The sequence below is a fragment of the Podarcis liolepis genome (assembly GCF_965112155.1).
Source record: "Podarcis liolepis genome assembly, chromosome: 14".
NCBI lineage: Eukaryota > Metazoa > Chordata > Lepidosauria > Squamata > Lacertidae > Podarcis > Podarcis liolepis.
The window spans coordinates 37,979,784-37,997,399 of NC_139569.1; the positions used below are offsets into that span (position 1 = coordinate 37,979,784).

General features: G+C 45.7%; 1 protein-coding gene and 1 long non-coding RNA gene across 11 annotated transcripts in view; one reads left to right on the forward strand and one right to left on the reverse strand.

Annotated features, from left to right (window-relative positions):
• The window catches only part of LOC310693416, a 37,275-nt gene extending 33,762 nt beyond the window's left edge, over positions 1 to 3,513 (reverse strand). Inside the window, exon 1 of the long non-coding RNA XR_014519154.1 lies at positions 3,376 to 3,513. This is a non-coding gene — a long non-coding RNA (uncharacterized lncRNA). The remainder of the gene's footprint in view (positions 1 to 3,375) is intronic.
• IL16 (interleukin 16) overlaps positions 1 to 17,616 on the forward strand; it is a 72,736-nt gene that overhangs the window by 33,881 nt on the left and 21,239 nt on the right. For 5 of the 10 annotated variants that reach the window (XM_083475297.1, XM_083475298.1, XM_083475299.1 and 2 more), the window contains 8 exons: positions 1,775 to 1,883; positions 3,409 to 3,554; positions 4,937 to 5,047; positions 6,013 to 6,127; positions 7,090 to 7,163; positions 7,892 to 8,108; positions 9,231 to 9,348; positions 15,634 to 15,766. In XM_083475297.1, the coding sequence (XP_083331423.1) occupies positions 1,775 to 1,883; positions 3,409 to 3,554; positions 4,937 to 5,047; positions 6,013 to 6,127; positions 7,090 to 7,163; positions 7,892 to 8,108; positions 9,231 to 9,348; positions 15,634 to 15,766 (1,023 nt within the window). The remainder of the gene's footprint in view (positions 1 to 1,774; positions 1,884 to 3,408; positions 3,555 to 4,936; positions 5,048 to 6,012; positions 6,128 to 7,089; positions 7,164 to 7,891; positions 8,109 to 9,230; positions 9,349 to 15,633; positions 15,767 to 17,616) is intronic. The other 5 variants (XM_083475301.1, XM_083475296.1, XM_083475303.1 and 2 more) reach the window with 1 other exon arrangement.

Below are 17,616 nucleotides of genomic sequence, written 5' to 3' on the forward strand. Positions count from 1 at the left end.
ACCTGGAAGTCAGTTATGATGGAGACAGACACACTTCACCAGGTAGGCCATTCCCCAAAGAGGGGAGCCACCACTTACAAGGCCCTGTTGCAAGTCTCTGCTGTAAATGTAAGAGGAAATTCATCAGATGGCAGCATCAGCCGCAAGGCAGTGGTATGCGTGGCAGGGAACAACTGGACAACATCACAAACAGGACCCAAGGTGGTTGGTATTAGGAAAGGTGTGGCCTGTGGGTTAAACCACAGAGCCTAGGACTTGCCGATCAGAAGGTCGGCGGTTCGAATCCCCGTGACAGGGTGAGCTCCCGTTGCTCGGTCCCTGCTCTTGCCAACCTAGCAGTTCGAAAGCATGTCAAAGTGCAAGTAGATAAATAAGTACCACTCCGACGGGAAGGTAAACGGCGTTTCCGTGCGCTGCTCTGGTTCACCAGAAGCAGCTTAGTCATGCTGGCCACGTGACCCAGAAGCTGTACGCCGGCTCCCTCGGCCAATAAAGCGAGATGAGTGCCACAACCCCAGAGTCGTCCGCGACTGGAGCTAACGGTCAGGGGTCCCTTTACCTTACCTTTACACATATTCAACCTCCACCCCTGTGCCTTTAATACCTGCATGGAAGATAGAAATTAAAGAGACGTGCTTTTCCTCTCTGTGGCATGGCCACACTGGGGGAAAAATATCTTCTCTTGAATTTCTGCCTGTCCCAGAGCTCTTAGTGGCACAGCTGCCACACTAACAAAAAGTAACCATCGAGAACACTGCAGGAAAGAAAGGTGATTATCAGTCTGGATAGCTCAGTTGATTAGATCATGGTGCTGATAACACCAAGGTTGCAACTTTGATCCCCGTATGGGACAGCGCTATCTTCCTGCCTTGCAGGGGGTTGGACTAGATGATCCTCAGAGTCCTTTCCACCTCTACAGTTCTAGGATTCTGCGCTTTTCTACATTAATCTCATCCCCCCCAAAGTGTTCAATAAGGGGAAGATACCCGAGTGGCGTAGCGTGGGGGGTGCAGGGGGGGCTGGCCGCACAGGGCGCAACATCTGGGGGTTAGGGTTAGGGGGCGCAAATCCACGGGTTAGGGAGCGCAAATTACTTGTCTTGCCCCGGGTGCTGACAACCCACGCTACGCCACTGAGATACCCAGCAACGGCGTTTGAGTAACTTAACAAAAGCGCCCTCTGCTGTGGGGAAAAGGGAAGTTGCCATTCAACATTAAATCTTGATGGCAGGTTGCGATGGGATTTTCGGAAAATCCAGGTGTTGAAAACAGGAGCAAGTATTCCCAAGGGCATTCCTGGCAGGGGGTGGGTGGGGTGGGGTACATTGCCCTAACAGCAATATCTATCAATGTGGGGTTTGTGGAATCCAAGCAAGCATTCAGCACTGCCAGTCAGTGTACATAATGCTTGGCTATATAGACTTAATAGTAAAAGGCGGCTTCCTACCTTCCTATGTTCATACTGAAAAGCACCACCCTTCTCCTGTTTCCAGCCTGCCACATAGCTGTTAAAACTAAGCTTGCTCTGAGCTGTTAGTCAAAGATTCGTTAACCCTAATTAAAAATTATGTAACATATAGGGGATTCATCATCCAAGTCTGCTAAAGTTTTCAAGAATCTCTTGCATGGGTATGACAAATGGCTCTGCCATTTTGGTGAGGGGTATTATTGGGGTTGCACGCCAAGACAGGAGAGAGCTCCAGCGTATTCAGGCAAGCTCAGAGTAAACATTCTCCCCTTAAAAGATTAAGCTAGTCTTTTTCTCCCCACTCCAGGAATCCTCAGTTTGTTCTCGCAAAGAACAGCCTGTTAAACAGGACGTACACAACGGCTCCATTCTACAGACAAAAGCAAAATGTCAGAGGACTCGCAGCAATTCAGCCAGTAAGTTCTAGCTGCAATTTATATTTTAACATTTAATGCTGTTATTTCCTCCTCCTCCCCACATCCATTTTCCTTTTGTGTCGTGCCTTCTTAGATTCTAAGCTCTCTCTTTTTAGTGATTGACAAACCTCTCTGGGAGCCTTCTTTAGCTGAAGATCAGCATTTTAAAATCTATCTGAATTCAAAGAACTATATAGCACTTTAGGATATCAAAAGCAATCCACGTATGTTATCTTGGTAATCCTGGCAAACAACACCGTAAGGCAGGGCAGAATAATTGTTGCCTTGTTGAACTCGGTGGTTGTTTTTAAAACTGCATATGTACATCAGCTGGAGATGTATTTTATGAGGCAACAAGTAACCTGAAAAATAATAACGATAATAATAATAATAATAATAATAGACGTTGCCATGGTGATATTGCAGATGGGTGTGCGAGGAGGAAGGACTGAGGCTGAAGATGCCCATGGTGGGCAAGGCCAGAGTCCATAGTGGGTGGAGCAATTAAGGGAAATTTTAACTTTATACAGTAGGCTAGCTTCTACACACACACAAACCTCCACAAGTGCTGGGTGGCACACAAGATTGGGGTGGTGGTGCGCATTGCATGTGTGATGTCACACACACACCTTCCAATGCTGTGTAGGCCGGGACAGCCTTTTGCTAGGCCGCACTGGTCTCCATGGTGACAGGAGATGCTGTGGAGACTGTCACAGCCTGGCCTGAGGCTAGCGGAAGGCTGCACCAGCCAGCTTGGTGTCAGGAGTAGCTGGTGCTCAGGCCAGTGTGAATTTGCAGCAGGCCATGCCAGTCCTCACAGCATAATAATAATAATAATAATAATAATAATAATAATAATAATTCATTATTTATACCCCGCCCATCTGGCTGAGTTTCCCCAGCCACTCTGGGCGGCTCCCAATCAAATGTCAAAAACAGTACAGCATTAAATATTAAAAACTTCCCTGAACAGGGCTGCCTTCAGATGTCTTTTAAAGATAGGATAGCTGCTTATTTCCTTCACATCTGATGGGAGGGCATTCCACAGGGTGGGCGCCACTACCGAGAAGGCCCTCTGCCTGGTTCCCTGTAACCTCACTTCTCGCAATGAGGGAACCGCCAGAAGGCCCTCGGCGCTGGATCTCAGTGTCCGGGCTGGACGATGGGGGTGGAGACGCTCCTTCAGGTATACAGGACCGAGGCATCTCCCAACATTGCACAGGCAGCACAACCTTCTATTGATGCTACGCCGTGCTCAGCTCGGCAGTTTGGCCTCCTCTGCCCCCTCAATATTCAGGGGGCTGAACCCCCCACTAAGGAATATTGAAGGGACTGCACACCTCTCCATCCTCCATATTTGGTAAGTTTGCACATGGTGAGCCTGCACACCTCTCCATCTTCCAAATCTGCCTTGAAAATGTTGATTTGGAAACACTTGCAGTGCTGCAGTTTATCTTCTGGTCCTTGTGATGCACTCCTGATTGTCTCATACCTTCTCCCTTCTCTTGTGTGTTATTGTTAACAGGTGTGAGTCCATACTGGATAGGGGAAATTGACAGCCCCATGGCAAAGAAATCAGCCTCCCGATACAGACAGTCCCATTCTCTTTACAGCAACAGGAAGTCTCTCTCTCAGCAGCTGGACACCTCAGCAGGAAGAGCCTCTGTAAACGTAAGAGGAAATCCATCAGATGGCAGCAGCAACAAGGCAGAGCTATGCTTAGCAGGGAACAGCTGGTATACAGCTTTGAGGCTACCAATTTCCCTCCTGTCAAGGGAACAGTCACCTATTTTCCATCACAGCTACAAGAGCATAGGGCTGTTGCTCCCAAACTGTGTGTGCCAGGGCATTAGTTTATTAACTAATAAAAGGGATGTGGGTGGCGCTGTGGCCTAAACCACTGAGCCTCTTGAGCTTGCTGATCAGAAGGTCGGCAGTTCGAATCCCCGCGACAGACTGAGTTCCTGTTGCTCTGTCCCAGCTCCTTCCAACCTAGCAGTTCCAAAAGATGCCAGTGCAAGTAGATAAATAGGTACCGCTGTGGCGGGAAGGTAAATGGCATTTCCATGCATTCTGGCTTCTGTCACAGTGTCCCGTTGCACCAAAAGTAGTTTAGTCATGCTGGCCACATGACCCTGTTTCCTGCTTGGCAGGGGGTTGGACTCGATGGCCCTTGTGGTCTCTTCCAACTCTATGATTCTATGATTCTATTCTATGATTCTATGACCCAGAAAGCTGTCTGTGGACAAATGCCGGCACCCTCAGCCTGAAAGCGAGATGAGTGCACAACCCCATAGTCGACTTTGACTGAACTTAACCGTCCAGGCGTCCTTTACCTTATCTTTACTTTATTAACTAATTAATGTCTCCAATGAACCCAAAGCCATCCATACATGGAGGAGGTTGCCCACAGCATCTCTAAGCATCCAGGCATTATCTTCTCAGTCTGGCTGAAACTCGGTAGTAGAGCATATGCATCGTGGTGCATAAGGTTTCCAGTTCAAGCCACACTAGGTAGCACGAGGAAAGACTCTCCTGGTAGGAATAGGGGAATTTAATGTTGTGGCCTCCAGATGTTCTTGAATTATAACTCCTATCAGCTCCAGCCTGAGTGACTAATTGTCAGTAATGATGGGAGCAGTGTTAGAAACTCAAATAACTAATCTAGGCACCAAATGACCCCCTTAAACCAGGGTTACAGTTGCCAAAACGGAATGCCTAATTGCCATTTCGGGGCCAGGCGGCTCAAAAATTGCATTTTCCAACACGCCTTTTTGGCTTGTGAAATTTGTTCCGATTGTGCGGAGCGGGCGCCACTACGGAGAAGGCCCTCTGCCTGGTTCCCTGTAACCTCACTTCTCACAGTGAGGGAACTGCCAGAAGGCTCTCGGAGCTGGACCTCAGTGTTCATACTGTTTCAGAAAGTGTGAATTGAGTAGGTTCACGTTAAAATTCAAACTAAACCCTATTTGTATCCTACCCCTAGTCATAACATCCATGGTCTCCTGTCCTTTCAAATGGCATTGACCTGTTGCTTTTCGTTGAACATGCAGCCCCTTTCCAGGTCTTCGCGGTCGCTGAGTACAGCCCAGCTGATGCATGCGACGTGTGGTCTTCAAGCCTCTGTAATCTCCAATATTGTTTTAATGAAAGGCCAAGGGAAGGTGAGATGCTAATTTTAATCATGTGTCTCCTCTGCTTGGGCAGGAATGGTTTCCAAGAGGCTGCTAAGCAATACTGCTTAGACTTAGGAGGGATGTAGGAAGGCATCATTAACCATTCTCAAGTTCCCATCAGCCCCATTCAGCAAGGCCAACACATTTTTCAGTAAGACTGGAATTGTATTCTCAGTTATCTCAGAGTAATTACACTGAACTCAGTGGAACTCATGGCATATCTGTAAAATTGTAGGTTTTGTCTATCAGTTCATAAGTTCTCTCCCATCTGTATTTTTGAGGGTTGGGTGGCTAGCATTGCCATACGGAATTTCCCAGACATAGCTGGGATTTGGTAAAATCTGGATGCATGGTAACCCATGTCGGAAGTGCAGATTTTGGCGAATTTCCATAAAAATAGTTGAAAAACTTTGATTTCTGAGCTCAAAAACAACTTTGGGCAAAGCTAAAGAAAGTGACACGGGTTGCGCTGTGGGTTAAACCACAGAGCCTAGGACTTGCTGATCAGAAGGTTGGCAGTTCGAATCCCCGCAATGTGGTGAGCTCCCGTTGCTCGGTCCCTGCTCCTGCCAACCTGGCAGTTCGAAATTATGCCAGTGCAAGTAGAGAAATAGGTACCGCTCCAGCGGGAAGGTAAACGGCATTTCCATGTGCTGCTCTGGTTTGCCAGAAGTGGCTTTGTCATGCTGGCCACATGACCCGGAAGCTTTACGCCAGCTCCCTCGGCCAATAAAGCGAGATGAGCACTGCAACCCCAGAGTCGGTCACGACTGGACCTAATGATCAGGGGTCCCTTTACCTTTACCTTTAAAGAAAGCTCAAGAACTTTGGCCAAAAATTAAAATAAAATAATGGCAAGACCTTTGTAATGTGCAGCGTTTACATTTAACTGGGAAAGCCTTTTTAAAACCGCTTCATCAACTAAACATGTTCCCCATGCATCCTCCCCTTAGGGCCTTGGTTTCAGCATTGTGGGTGGCAAAGACAGTATTTATGGCCCCATTGGCATATATGTGAAGACTATCTTTCCTGGAGGAGCTGCCGCTGCAGATGGAAGGCTGCAAGAAGGTGGGAGAACTTTGCTTCTGTATATGTAGACCAGCCTTTTCTTTTTATAACAAGTGGGTAACTGTGAAATAGAATAAATACATCCTGTTGTGCATTGCATCTTCTTTGCAGTATGTTTGTTTGCGCACACTCATTTATACTGAGTGGAAACTGAAAATACACAATGGTTTTCAATCTTCGTTTGTGACCCACAACCTTTGTTCAGGTTGCGTCCTTGGCCTTGCTATGGACTTCAGTTGGTCGCCTTTGAGGGGCCTGGTAGGACTTTTCCACTTGGCAAATTGGCACCGGCCACTTGGTTTTCACCTACCTCATAGCAATCGTCACAACTTTGTAAGGTTAGGCGGTTAGGCATTGGAATAGCGTTGTGGGGGGGAGGTGAGGTGTGGCCATTACCCACTCAGGGGTATTCCATGCTCGGGGTATTCTGTTAAATGAATCCAGGGGTGTGGATCTCGTCTAAAGCCTGGGGAGGGGCTAGGGCCATGCCATGACCCCAGCAGGAACCCATGGGGTGCTTGAGTCGATCCACATTGGCAGGGCTCCCCCTACTGGTGGTTTACCCTTACCAGACTCCCTGCAAGGCAGGCAGGAGTCAGATATAGTCTGTTGATGCCAATGCCTAAGCCAATACCGCTCACATTCTGTAACCAATAAAGTTGTAGCCTAAATTTTGCCCATTAACACCAACCTAAAATTCTGTGTCCTTGTGTCTTTATTCTCATGGTGGTGGCGTGGGGCTTTGACACACAACAAGTGGGTAACTGTGAAATAGAATAAATAAATGTATTTGTTTGTGAATAAGTGTGTTTGTTTGTGTGCGCGCACACTCATTTATACGGAGTGGAAACTGAAAATGCACAATGGCTTGGAATCTTCGTTTTTGACATCTATTGGAGCGATGGTGTTACATATAAACAAAGCTAAGGCTCTCTAACAGGATTATTTCTTTCAATTAACAGGGGATGAAATCCTGGAACTGAATGGAGAATCAATGCATGGACTCACGCATCATGAAGCTCTGCAGAAATTCAAGGTTACGTCCATCTCTGAAGTCCTGCCCCTCCCCTTGCCCAACACACCCACTCAGGCCATGGTGCAGAGTACAGAAGGTCATCCAAGTTAGTTTGGCACTCAAGACTAGGGTTGAAACAGAAATGTGATCTTATTCACACTTTCTGAAAATAATATGCAAACTGAGGCACAGCCGTTCTTCAAAAGTTGTGCATCTCTGAATTTTGCAATGCATTTTGCCAGCCAAGTAATGAGTACTGAAACCTGTATATGGGGGGGGGGGAGTGTGTGTGCATAAAAATGAAAATATTAGTGAAAGCAGCATACAAAAAAAGCATCACATTGGGGGGGAATTGCTTTGCAAAAATGTGTTTATTAGACAAAATGCACACTAAAATGCTGGTGAATTTTCTGGAGGACTTTAAAAAATAAATAAATCACAAACTGACCTGAAAATGTGGGCACTGGAACATAAGATGGAAGGATTGAGAAACAGAGAAAAATATAAAAGAACAGATTTGTCCATTTGCAGTTGAGGCAGAAAATGGCACAAGCACGTTCTCCTGCTTTCCGGGCAGCAAAAAACACAAGAATACTAAATCAAGTAACCCAACAATTTGTTGTCCTTTCATTCCCCCCAATCTGCTCCCTGGGGCAGCTGCCTGACTCTGCCTAATGTTTGGGTCTGCCCCATTGCCTCTCTCTTTATACACATAACACACACAACTCATGTTGCTTCCTTGTTTCTAGCAGGCCAAGAAAGGTCTTCTCACACTCACGGTCCGGACGAGCCTCAGTACCCCACATTCTGCCGCAAGCTACTTATCCTCCCATCTCTGCCGTTCCCTGAGCACCAGCATGTCTATCACCAAGGAGAACAGCTCCTTTGGCTCGGAAGGCACCACTTTCCCCTTGAACTCTGCCAACCCCAACGACAGGATCATTATGGAAGTTTCCCTCAAGAAAGGTGAGTGTTAGAAGTAACGGAGCACAAAGGAACAGAAGAAGAAGCTCTGCGATCCCTTGGAAGGCTTTCCCCAAATCGGTGATCTTTCCTGGGCATTGAATTCAACTGAATTGGGATAGCCAGGGAGGTATCCTCTGCATGTTGTGGACTACAGCTCCCATCAGGCCCAGCCAGCATGGCCAACGGTCAAAAATCATGGAAGTAGTATCCTAAAAGACCTGGAGGGCACAATGTTGACTACCCTTGAATTCAAGTATGATTTAATTCCACTGTAGCTAACATTGTGCCCTCCAGATCTTTTAGGATACTACTTCCATAATTTTTAAGTCCATCAAAATGAATGGTCTTGACTGACATGTCTATTGATTTCAGTGGGGTCTACTCTGAGTAGTTAGATACAACTCCCCCTTTGGGTGGTGGGGGGTGCCAAGTATTTCCCCCCAAACAGATTTAATAAGTCATAGTCTACTGAGAGGAGTAGGGCAAGGTGAGGGGGAAATTGCCAGTGTTTATAAAGGGGTGAGGAAATCTTAAACCTAATTTCCAAATGTCAGTTTTCAAAAGTGGGCCGAGCAACAGATGTGACTCCTTCCTTTGTACCAGGCATAGGCAAACTCGGCCCCCAAGATGTTTTGGGACTACAACTCCCAACATGCCTAGCTAACAGGACCAGTGGTCAGGGATGATGGGATTTGTAGTCTCAAAACATCAGGAGGGCTGAGTTTGCCTATGCCTGCTTTATACAGTAGACATTCTGGCCATGCAAATGATGGATGTCCCTACATGCACACCTCTCTCCAGCCAGGCAAGCACCAACCTCACATTTCAAAGTCACTTCCAGCCAGGCAAAAAACACTCCAAGCCAGCAAGGAGGCGCCAGGCCACTGAGGGGTGGGATCTGGGAAGGAGGGGTGTGGCCTCGAGTGGGGATAGTCCCAGAGGCAGGAAGGGATAGAGAGACCCAGACGGTTACATTTGGCCCCCAAACCTGATGTTTCCCACACCTGATTTAGACAGAAAGGGGAGAAACCAATCTAATTTTTCATCTAATGACAGTTTATATAATTCAAAAAACATAACAGATTGTCTTTGTTTTGCATCTTTCTGATATATTTTCCTCAGAGGCTGGCGTGGGTTTGGGCATCGGATTATGCAGCATCCCTTATTTTCAGTGTATATCAGGAATATTCATTCATGCCCTCTCTCCAGGCTCTGTAGCTCACATGGATGGAAGGCTCAGGTACTGTATGTTGAGACCAAATAGCTTCAGCAGCAGATATGTGTGTGTGTGTGTGTGAGAGAGAGAGAGAGAGAGAGAGAGAGAGAGAGAGAGGTGAGAGAGAGAGAAAGAGAGAGAGAGAGAGAGAGAGAGAGAGAATGAATTCACATCTCTTTAGAAGGCAGTCACTAACTGTTTTTCACTAACTGAAAAAAATACACGAGGAAATCTAATTACAGAAAAGATGTAGAGAAAAGATGGACCTATATTTGCAGCCGACTTTCATTTATTCGTTTTAGGCATTGACATACCGCTTAACCGTTAGCATTTCTAAGTGACATACATAAACAGTACACAGAATAAAACATCAAAAAGTCAGCATAAAACTGAACATAAAACGCCTACTGGAATCAGAAAGTATTTGATTTGCACTTAAGTTCAGCAAGGACGGGGCCTGTACAATCTCAGTCGGAAGGGGACTGCACAGGCTTGGTCCACAACAGGGAATGCACAGACTTATGAGTCATGCACCGAAGCCATGGAGGACAGAGACCCCCTCCCCAAGACCTCAGTGATTAGATAGTCCTGAGCCCAAGATGTTAAAGGGCCTTCTACAGTGGTACCTTGGTTCTCAAACTTAATCCGTTCTGGAAGTCGTTCCAAAACCAAAGCGTTCCAAAACCAAGGCATGCTTTCCCATAAAAGTAATGTAAAATGGATTAATCCGTTCCAGATTTTTAAAAACAACCCCTAAAACAGCAATTTAACATGAATTTTACTATTGAACTCAGGCACCCCCAAACTTGGCCCTCCAGATGTTTTGGGACTACAACTCCCACCATCCCTAGCTAACAGAACCAGTGGTCAGGGATGATGGGAATTGTAGTCCCAAAACATCTGGAGGGCTGAGTTTGGGGATGCCTGATCTAACGAGACCATTGAGTTGTTTGAGTACCAAGGCGTATGAGAACCAAAGTTCCACTGTAAATTAATACGAGAACCTCAAAACTGATGGTGTCAGCCCCACTTCCCTTCCATACACATGGCAGGGATAAGGGCATGTCTACACAACAAACTTGCACCGGACTGACTCCAAAACAGCCTCCGTACGTAACACATACACACATTTTCTAGGGACAACAGAGCAACCACTTTCAAACCTCCCCAACTGCCGGTGCTTTTAAAAACCACGTGCACACTTCCTAGAATGGTATGAGAAGCTGCACATTAGCAAGCTAAATTGTGCTGCAAATACCATGAAGGGCTTGGAGCACATTGCTCTTTCAGCCTTCTGTGCTTACGCTGAAAGTGTTTAAGCAACACTCACCCCCCCTACCCCCAAAGTGAAAGGCCAGGCTAAGCAAGCAAGCAAGCAGGAAGGAAATTGTGGGTGCAACACACTTGACAAATCACACACCGCAGGTCTGGTTGCAGCTAAAGGCGCATCAGAAGAAAGTTTGTAAAAGTCACCAAAGTGTGAAGGATGAACGGGTGCTTCAGACCTGCACGACTTCCACACGCTGTGTGTTTCGGGGATATTCTCCTGGGCAGGCAGCCCTCTGGGACTTAGTCATTTGCAACCTAATTCTATCTCCCTCTGCCCCATTGCAGACTGAGAGACCAAAAGGGAGGAAAATAGAATTACTGTATTTTTCCGCGTATAAGATGCCCCCATGTATTAGACGACCCCTATTTTTTTTTACCCAAAATTAAGAAATTAAGTTGTTTAGCTTTTTTGGGGGGTGGGGGAGGTCACTTCCACCAATTGCTCACCCGCCTGCCCGCCACTGCTGCTCACTTGTTGCAGCCACTGCCGATCACACACTTCGCTGCAGCCGTCAATTGTCTGCTCGCTCACTGCCACCAACAACCCACCCGCCCACTTGCCGCAGCCGCCAATCGCCTGCCCAATTGCCGTAGCCACAGCCAATTGCCAAGCAAGCCTTGCTGCAACCACCAATTACCCACCCAGTCGCCACTGCCAATCTCCTGCTTGCTGCTGCCATTAATCGCATGTTCCCCCCCCCTGCATTCACTATCCATGTATAAGACGACACCCAATTTTTCCCATTTTTTTTAAGCAAAAAGCATTGTCTTATACTTAGGAAAATACAGTATACTGTAGGCCACCTAGGCCACATTTACACCATACATTTAAAGCACGATAATACCACTTTAATCCACCATGGCTCTCCCCAAAGAATTCTGGGAGCTGTAGTTTCTTAAGGGCACTGAGAGTTGTTAGGAGGCTACAATTCACAGAGTTCCCTGGGAAGAGGGGTTGATACAAAGCGAATTGTAGCTCTTTTGAGACAAATAGTGGTCTCCTAACATCCCTCAGCACCCTTAACAAACTGGAGCGTCAAATTTTGGCCTTGTGGGACAGAACTACCTAAATTGTCTAGAAATTTATTTATGTATGCTATTACAGCAGCAAGAATGTTACTTTCCCCAAAGTGGAAAGAAGCAGAGGTCCCAGTAAAGGAAGAATGGATACAAAAACTTATGGAATGTGCAGAAATGGTGAAGCTTACTGGAAAAATGAGAAATCAAGATAACAAACTTTTTATAGAAGAATGGAAATGGTTTATTGAATATTTACAAATAAATTGTAAACAGATAAAAACATTAGCAGGATTATTGTCACAACCTGCAGTCTTATAAGAGTATATATTTACAGTAGATAATTAAATGAGCAAGTCAAATGAATTTGGATATGCAGAAAATATTAAAAAAATAAATTTAAGGAACTGCAGAAAGAGGGGGAAGGAAGTCAAATTTTGAAATGCGAAATTGATTGCAAAACTAATGAAATGTATAAGTTTGAAAAGTATAGCTAGAAATCTTTTTTTTAAAAGCAAAAACAAATTTTGGCCTTGCTCTTCACCTCCACCACACAACAAGGCTATGTGTGGCCCCTAGGTTCTGGGTCAAAGTACTGTTGTGGCCCACTTGGTATGGAAAGTTGGACTGCCCTGATTTAGGCCATCAATAGTAAATGCATACCTTCTAGCATTTCCCTGAAGAAAATAGGGACGTCCTATTCCATAATAATAATAATAATTTTATTATTTATACCCTGCCTATCTGACTGGGTTGCCCCAGCCACTCTGGGCACCTTCCAACATATATAAAAACATAACAAAACATAAAACATTTAAAACAAATGCCTTCATATGTCTTCTAAAAGTTGTATAGTTCCTTGGCTCGGGGGTCACATAACTCCATATCCTCCTACATTTCTCCGATGAAAATAGGGACATCCACGACTGGACCTAATGGTCAGGGGTTCCTTTACCCTTTACCTTTAAGGAAAAGGAGGGCATTCTGGAATCAAATCAGAAGCCGGGATGGCTTCTGTAAATCCAGGACTGTCCCTGGAAAATAGGGACACTTGGAGGGTCTGCATTATCAGTTGCTGGCGTTCCCAATAACAGAATGGGGAAGTACCGTATTTTTTGCACCATAACACTCACTTTTTTCCTCCTAGAAAGTAAGGGGAAATGTCTGTGCGTGTTAAGGAGTGAATGCCTACGGATAGCTGGAGGGATCTGCTGCAGTCGTGAGCAGAGGATCCATGGTTCCCCTTCCTTCCCTCCTCCATGGCTCGCTTTGAAACAGCAAAACGGGAGAGGAGCCGCTTACACAGGTGTAAGCGGCTCCTGTCTGGTTGGCTGCTTTAAAGCAACCGTGCTCTGTGTCCCTCTCTCCTCCCCACTCAGCTCGCTAAATAGCAGCAAAGCTTTTCAGCTCCCTAAGCCGGGGAGGAGGGAGAGAAGCAGAGCCTGCTTGTTTTCAAGGAGCAAAGCGGGAGAGGAGAGGAGCCTTCTCCCCTTATTTTTTTTTTATAAAATTTTTATTTGGTTTTCTGCTTTTATCAAGACAAAACAGACACAAAGAAAAGACAAAAGACAAAAACATGTATAAAATCAGCAAATCCCGATTTCATAACCTTGTTCCCTGACTTCCCCCCACCCCCCCTCATGCATCCCAGTTTCAAGATTAAGTCAGCAAGTTGATATTTCTCCTCTTAACAATCTTATTCATCTTATTTCCTTTTTTATAGTAAAAATTAATTTTCATAAGTTGGACTTAAGTTCTCTTCCATCGATTTTCATTTTATCTTAATTAAAAGTCATCTTTACCAAACCTAAAAGTCTTGAGTGTTTTTAAGAGTCTCTTCTTCCCTCCCTCCCATCCCCGGTTTTTGTCCCTTCCCAATAAAAATCCAAAGTCGAAGTTCTCAGCCTGGGTTCCTCACGTCCGAGGCTTTCAAATCTATTTCCGTTCCTCTCCGCCTGTCCTGTTGGTAGTCCTTTATAGCAGTCGTCAGATCTGGGAAAAGTTCTTTCACCATCAAAGTATGTCCTCTTCCGACAAGAAGATTCAAAGGTATCTGCTGAAGTATTTCCACAAAGTCTATCTCTTCCAAGTCAAAGTCCAAACGGAGGCCCCAATCATGTTTCTTTATTTTAAATTCCTGTACTCCATTTTGTCTTGGGGCCTCCTCCTTCTTCTTCTGTATCTCTTGCAGACTTGTGGTAGAAATGTTCCCAGCGTCTCCTTGCTTGTATTCCACAGATGTCAACTTTTGGTTGTTGCTTCCCAGAATTACTTCTTCTTTTTCTTGTTGTTTAGTCTCTTCCAACTCTGTAGATATTGTTTCCCAATCAGCTGTGGATTCTTTCTCATTGAGGTCCTCAATACAAAGAGCAGAGTTGCCTGTTCCCAAGGTCATAGTCTCAAGTTGTTTATTCATGGCCAAACTCTGCTCCTGTAAGATTCCCACCAATTGAAACATCCTTTCGATTTCCACTAGTAACTTTCCTTCCACAGCCATTGTATCCATTGTAGTTTCACAGAATTCCCCCTAGGGGGAATCTGGTTACTTATTTGCCTTTTCACCAACAATCCTTTAACTGATTATTATTACTTTGTTTCCAACAGTTTCAGCTCAATTATAACTCGTCTTAGTCCATAGGAATCTTAAATGGCAATTTCTCACTTTAAACCGCCCGTTTGGCAGCTTTGACAGCTGTCAAACTCCGCAGCTCTAACGCAGGCACAAAGGCAGGACGTTCCCGAGCCCGGGAGGGGGGGTTGTTTAAAACAAAAACTCTTCCAACACTCCGCTCTCCTGCTCAAATTTGCCTTTCCAAATCTTGGAAGTTACTGTCTTTTTAAATCTCACCCTTTACAGGGTAGGCACTCCAGCTTAGCTCTTCTATCGTTGCTCTGGATCGTCTGCAAGGGGGGGGGTGGGGACTTCCTTTTGGCACACCCCCCGGTCGTCTCAAATTCAGAAGGTAAAAAATTTTAAAGTTCAGTTCCAGATTACTCACGGGTTCTTTTTTTCCAGTCCAAATTTCAAGGAAGGAAGTCAGCGCTCTCCAGTTATGGCTCGCGGCTTCGCTCAGCGGCGGTAGCGATCGACTCTCAGTGCCGCGCCGTCCCCCGTATCCCCTCCATAGCCTTTAAAAAGGCTCTTCGCGAATCAGGGGGGGCGCTTAAGGCACCCGCCGAGTCTTCAGTCCGCAGGCATCCGCGCCTGCGGTTTTTAAGGGTCCCCGTGTCGCCGGCACGGCAAAGACCCATCCACCGCTGAGCCGATTCCCTCCGGAGCTCGGAGGGAATCCGCCATTCCCAGATCGCGCCAACCCGGAAGTCCCGGAGCCTTCTCCCCTTATACCCCTCTCCTGCATTATTAGCAGCATCCTTCTCCACACACCCCACGCGTGCTCCTTGTCCCTTGAGTGCTTTTCCTTCCCTCCCCACTTAAAACGTGGCTACAAAGCACAGATCCACATGGATCCTCAGGATTTTTGCATTGGGCTACCCCAAACTCACCGTCAGATCACATGTCTGTGGCCACAGCATGAACCACAAAAATCATACATTCACTGTTTCATTTAGAATATTTTTTTTCTTGTTTTCCTCCTCTAAAAACTACGTGCGTGTTATGGTCAGGTGCGTGTTATAGAGCGAAAAATACGGTAGTTTATCTTGTTCATGCTATGCTAGTTTTTCTTAAAAGGCTGCCTTTTGTGCATGTATTCAAGTCTGCTATTTAATAAAACTACTGAACTTCCCTCCACTTGTGTTGCTATTACCCCAAGAACTCTTACGTTTGGCAAAACAGTATTGAAGTTGCACTGATAAGCTTAAATCCATGGCTTCTGTAAATCCGGGTCTGTTCCTCGAAAACAGGGACATTTGGAGGGTCTGTAAATGTCTGCTAAAATAAATAATCACATCTTGGCTTCCGGATTGAAATATGTAAGTTTTTCCCCCTATCCATTTTGGAAGGTGCGGAGATGAAATAGTGGAAATCAACGAGGCATCGGTCCAAAACATGTCGCTCAATGAGGTCCATGCAGTTTTAAGTCATTGCAATCCTGGCGCTGTGCAGATTATCATCAGCAGACACCCTGATCCTCAGGTAAGCTTGAAGCTTCCATATTCTGATGGTGCTTGAGTGTCAGGACTTAGCCATGGAGTCACAACTGGCAAGACCTTGTTACCTTTTATAGCTCTTCCTGTCTAAGAGGCCCCAATGGGCAGCCTGGCTTAGGTGTGGCATTGATAGTCCAGGCCTGGTTTTCAACTCTTTATGCTCAGGAAGATATCCCAACTGCAGTTCTGGTGGGATACAGTGCCAGATTAACGTATAAGCTAAAAAAGCTATAGCTTAGGGCCCCACTCTCTTGGGGGCCCCAAAAAAATTTAAAGGGGGAAAAAACTGGATGTACTTTGATAAAATACATACAGTGGTACCTTGGGTTAAGAATTTATTTCGTTCTGGAGGTCCGTTCTTAACCTGAAACTGTTCTTAACCTGAGGTACCAGTAATGGGGCCTCCCGCTGCTGCTTCACTGCCACCGCGCAATTTCTGTTCTCATCCTGAAGCAAAGTTCTTAACCCGGGGTACTATTTCTGGGTTAGCGGAGTCTGTAACCTGAAGTGTCTATAACCTGAAGCATCTTTAACCCAAGGTACCACTGTATTTTGTTAGGTGCAAATAGCTTTAGATACCTATTAGGTCCATAAATTACCATATCGTATATATTCAACACAAAAAAGTGACAATTTGTTGTTTACAAAGGGCAGCTGGACATAGAAAGGGCCCCATTACCTTCAGTAGCTTAGGGCCTCATCAAACCTAAATCTGGCCCTGGTGGGATGCCATATGGGGCAGGCTCACACAGAGCCCAGAGATCATCAACCTTGTTAGACCGACAACTCCCATCAGATCCCCCAGCCAACTTAGCCAACCATTGGAGGTGATGATTGTAGTCATAGAATTGTAGAATTGTAGAGTTGGAATGGACCGCCAAGGGTAATCTAGTCCTTCTTCTTCTTTCTTCTTTGGCGATCGCTTGTAGCCGAGTAAGATTGTCTTCCATAAACACGGTTTCAACAATGAGTCCGCAAGTCACTGTGGAGGCCAATTCTGGACCCACACGTCCTTCCACAGTGGGGACACAGGTTTCTGGGCAGGAGTTGATCACAATGTGGATTTGCCAAGTGTGCCTTCCTCTTAGCATGTTTCTCCCTTGCGTCCTGAGTTCGAGCATCTTCAGAGCCCATGACACCTTTGGTCAAGGATGTTCTCCAGTTGGACCGCTTGCAGACCAGTGTTTCCCTGCAATGCAAGACTCTCAGCTAGATCATACAAGGCAGAACGGCCACCCAACCTCTGCTTACAAACCTCCAAAGGAGGAGGTTGCACTACCTTCCAAGGTAGTCGCTCCCCAGATGCTTCAACCCTGTTGTTAGGGTTGCTAACAACATGCATTGGGAACCCCCATGATGGAGAAGAAGCAAAGGAGCTAAGATTGGAGGTTTTTAAGCAGAGGCTGGGTTGCCATCTGTCATGGATGCTTTCATTGAAATTCCTGCATGCAGGGGGTTTGGACTAGATGATCCTTGGGACCACTTCCAACTCTACAAGTCTATGTGGCGGATGTGGAATAGGTGAAGCTTCTCTTCTACTGCAAATTGGGTGTTCTTCACAGCGTCTTGTTTTCCTTTAAAATGTAAGTGCTCAGGGTTTATGTACAGTCATTTGCATTTACTGTTTGTCTTTAATCCTCATGAGCGAAGTGCCATTAAGCAGCAGCTTAGATGCTTTACATGTTGTTATCTGGTGGCTTTTAGCTTCCTGGATGTAAAAAAAGAAAGCAGTTATTCAAATGATTTCACTTTAGAATTGTTTCCTAGCAATCTATATATATAAGACATTTTGAGTCTTGATAGCAGGTGGCCAGGAATGGATCTACTTTGAAACTA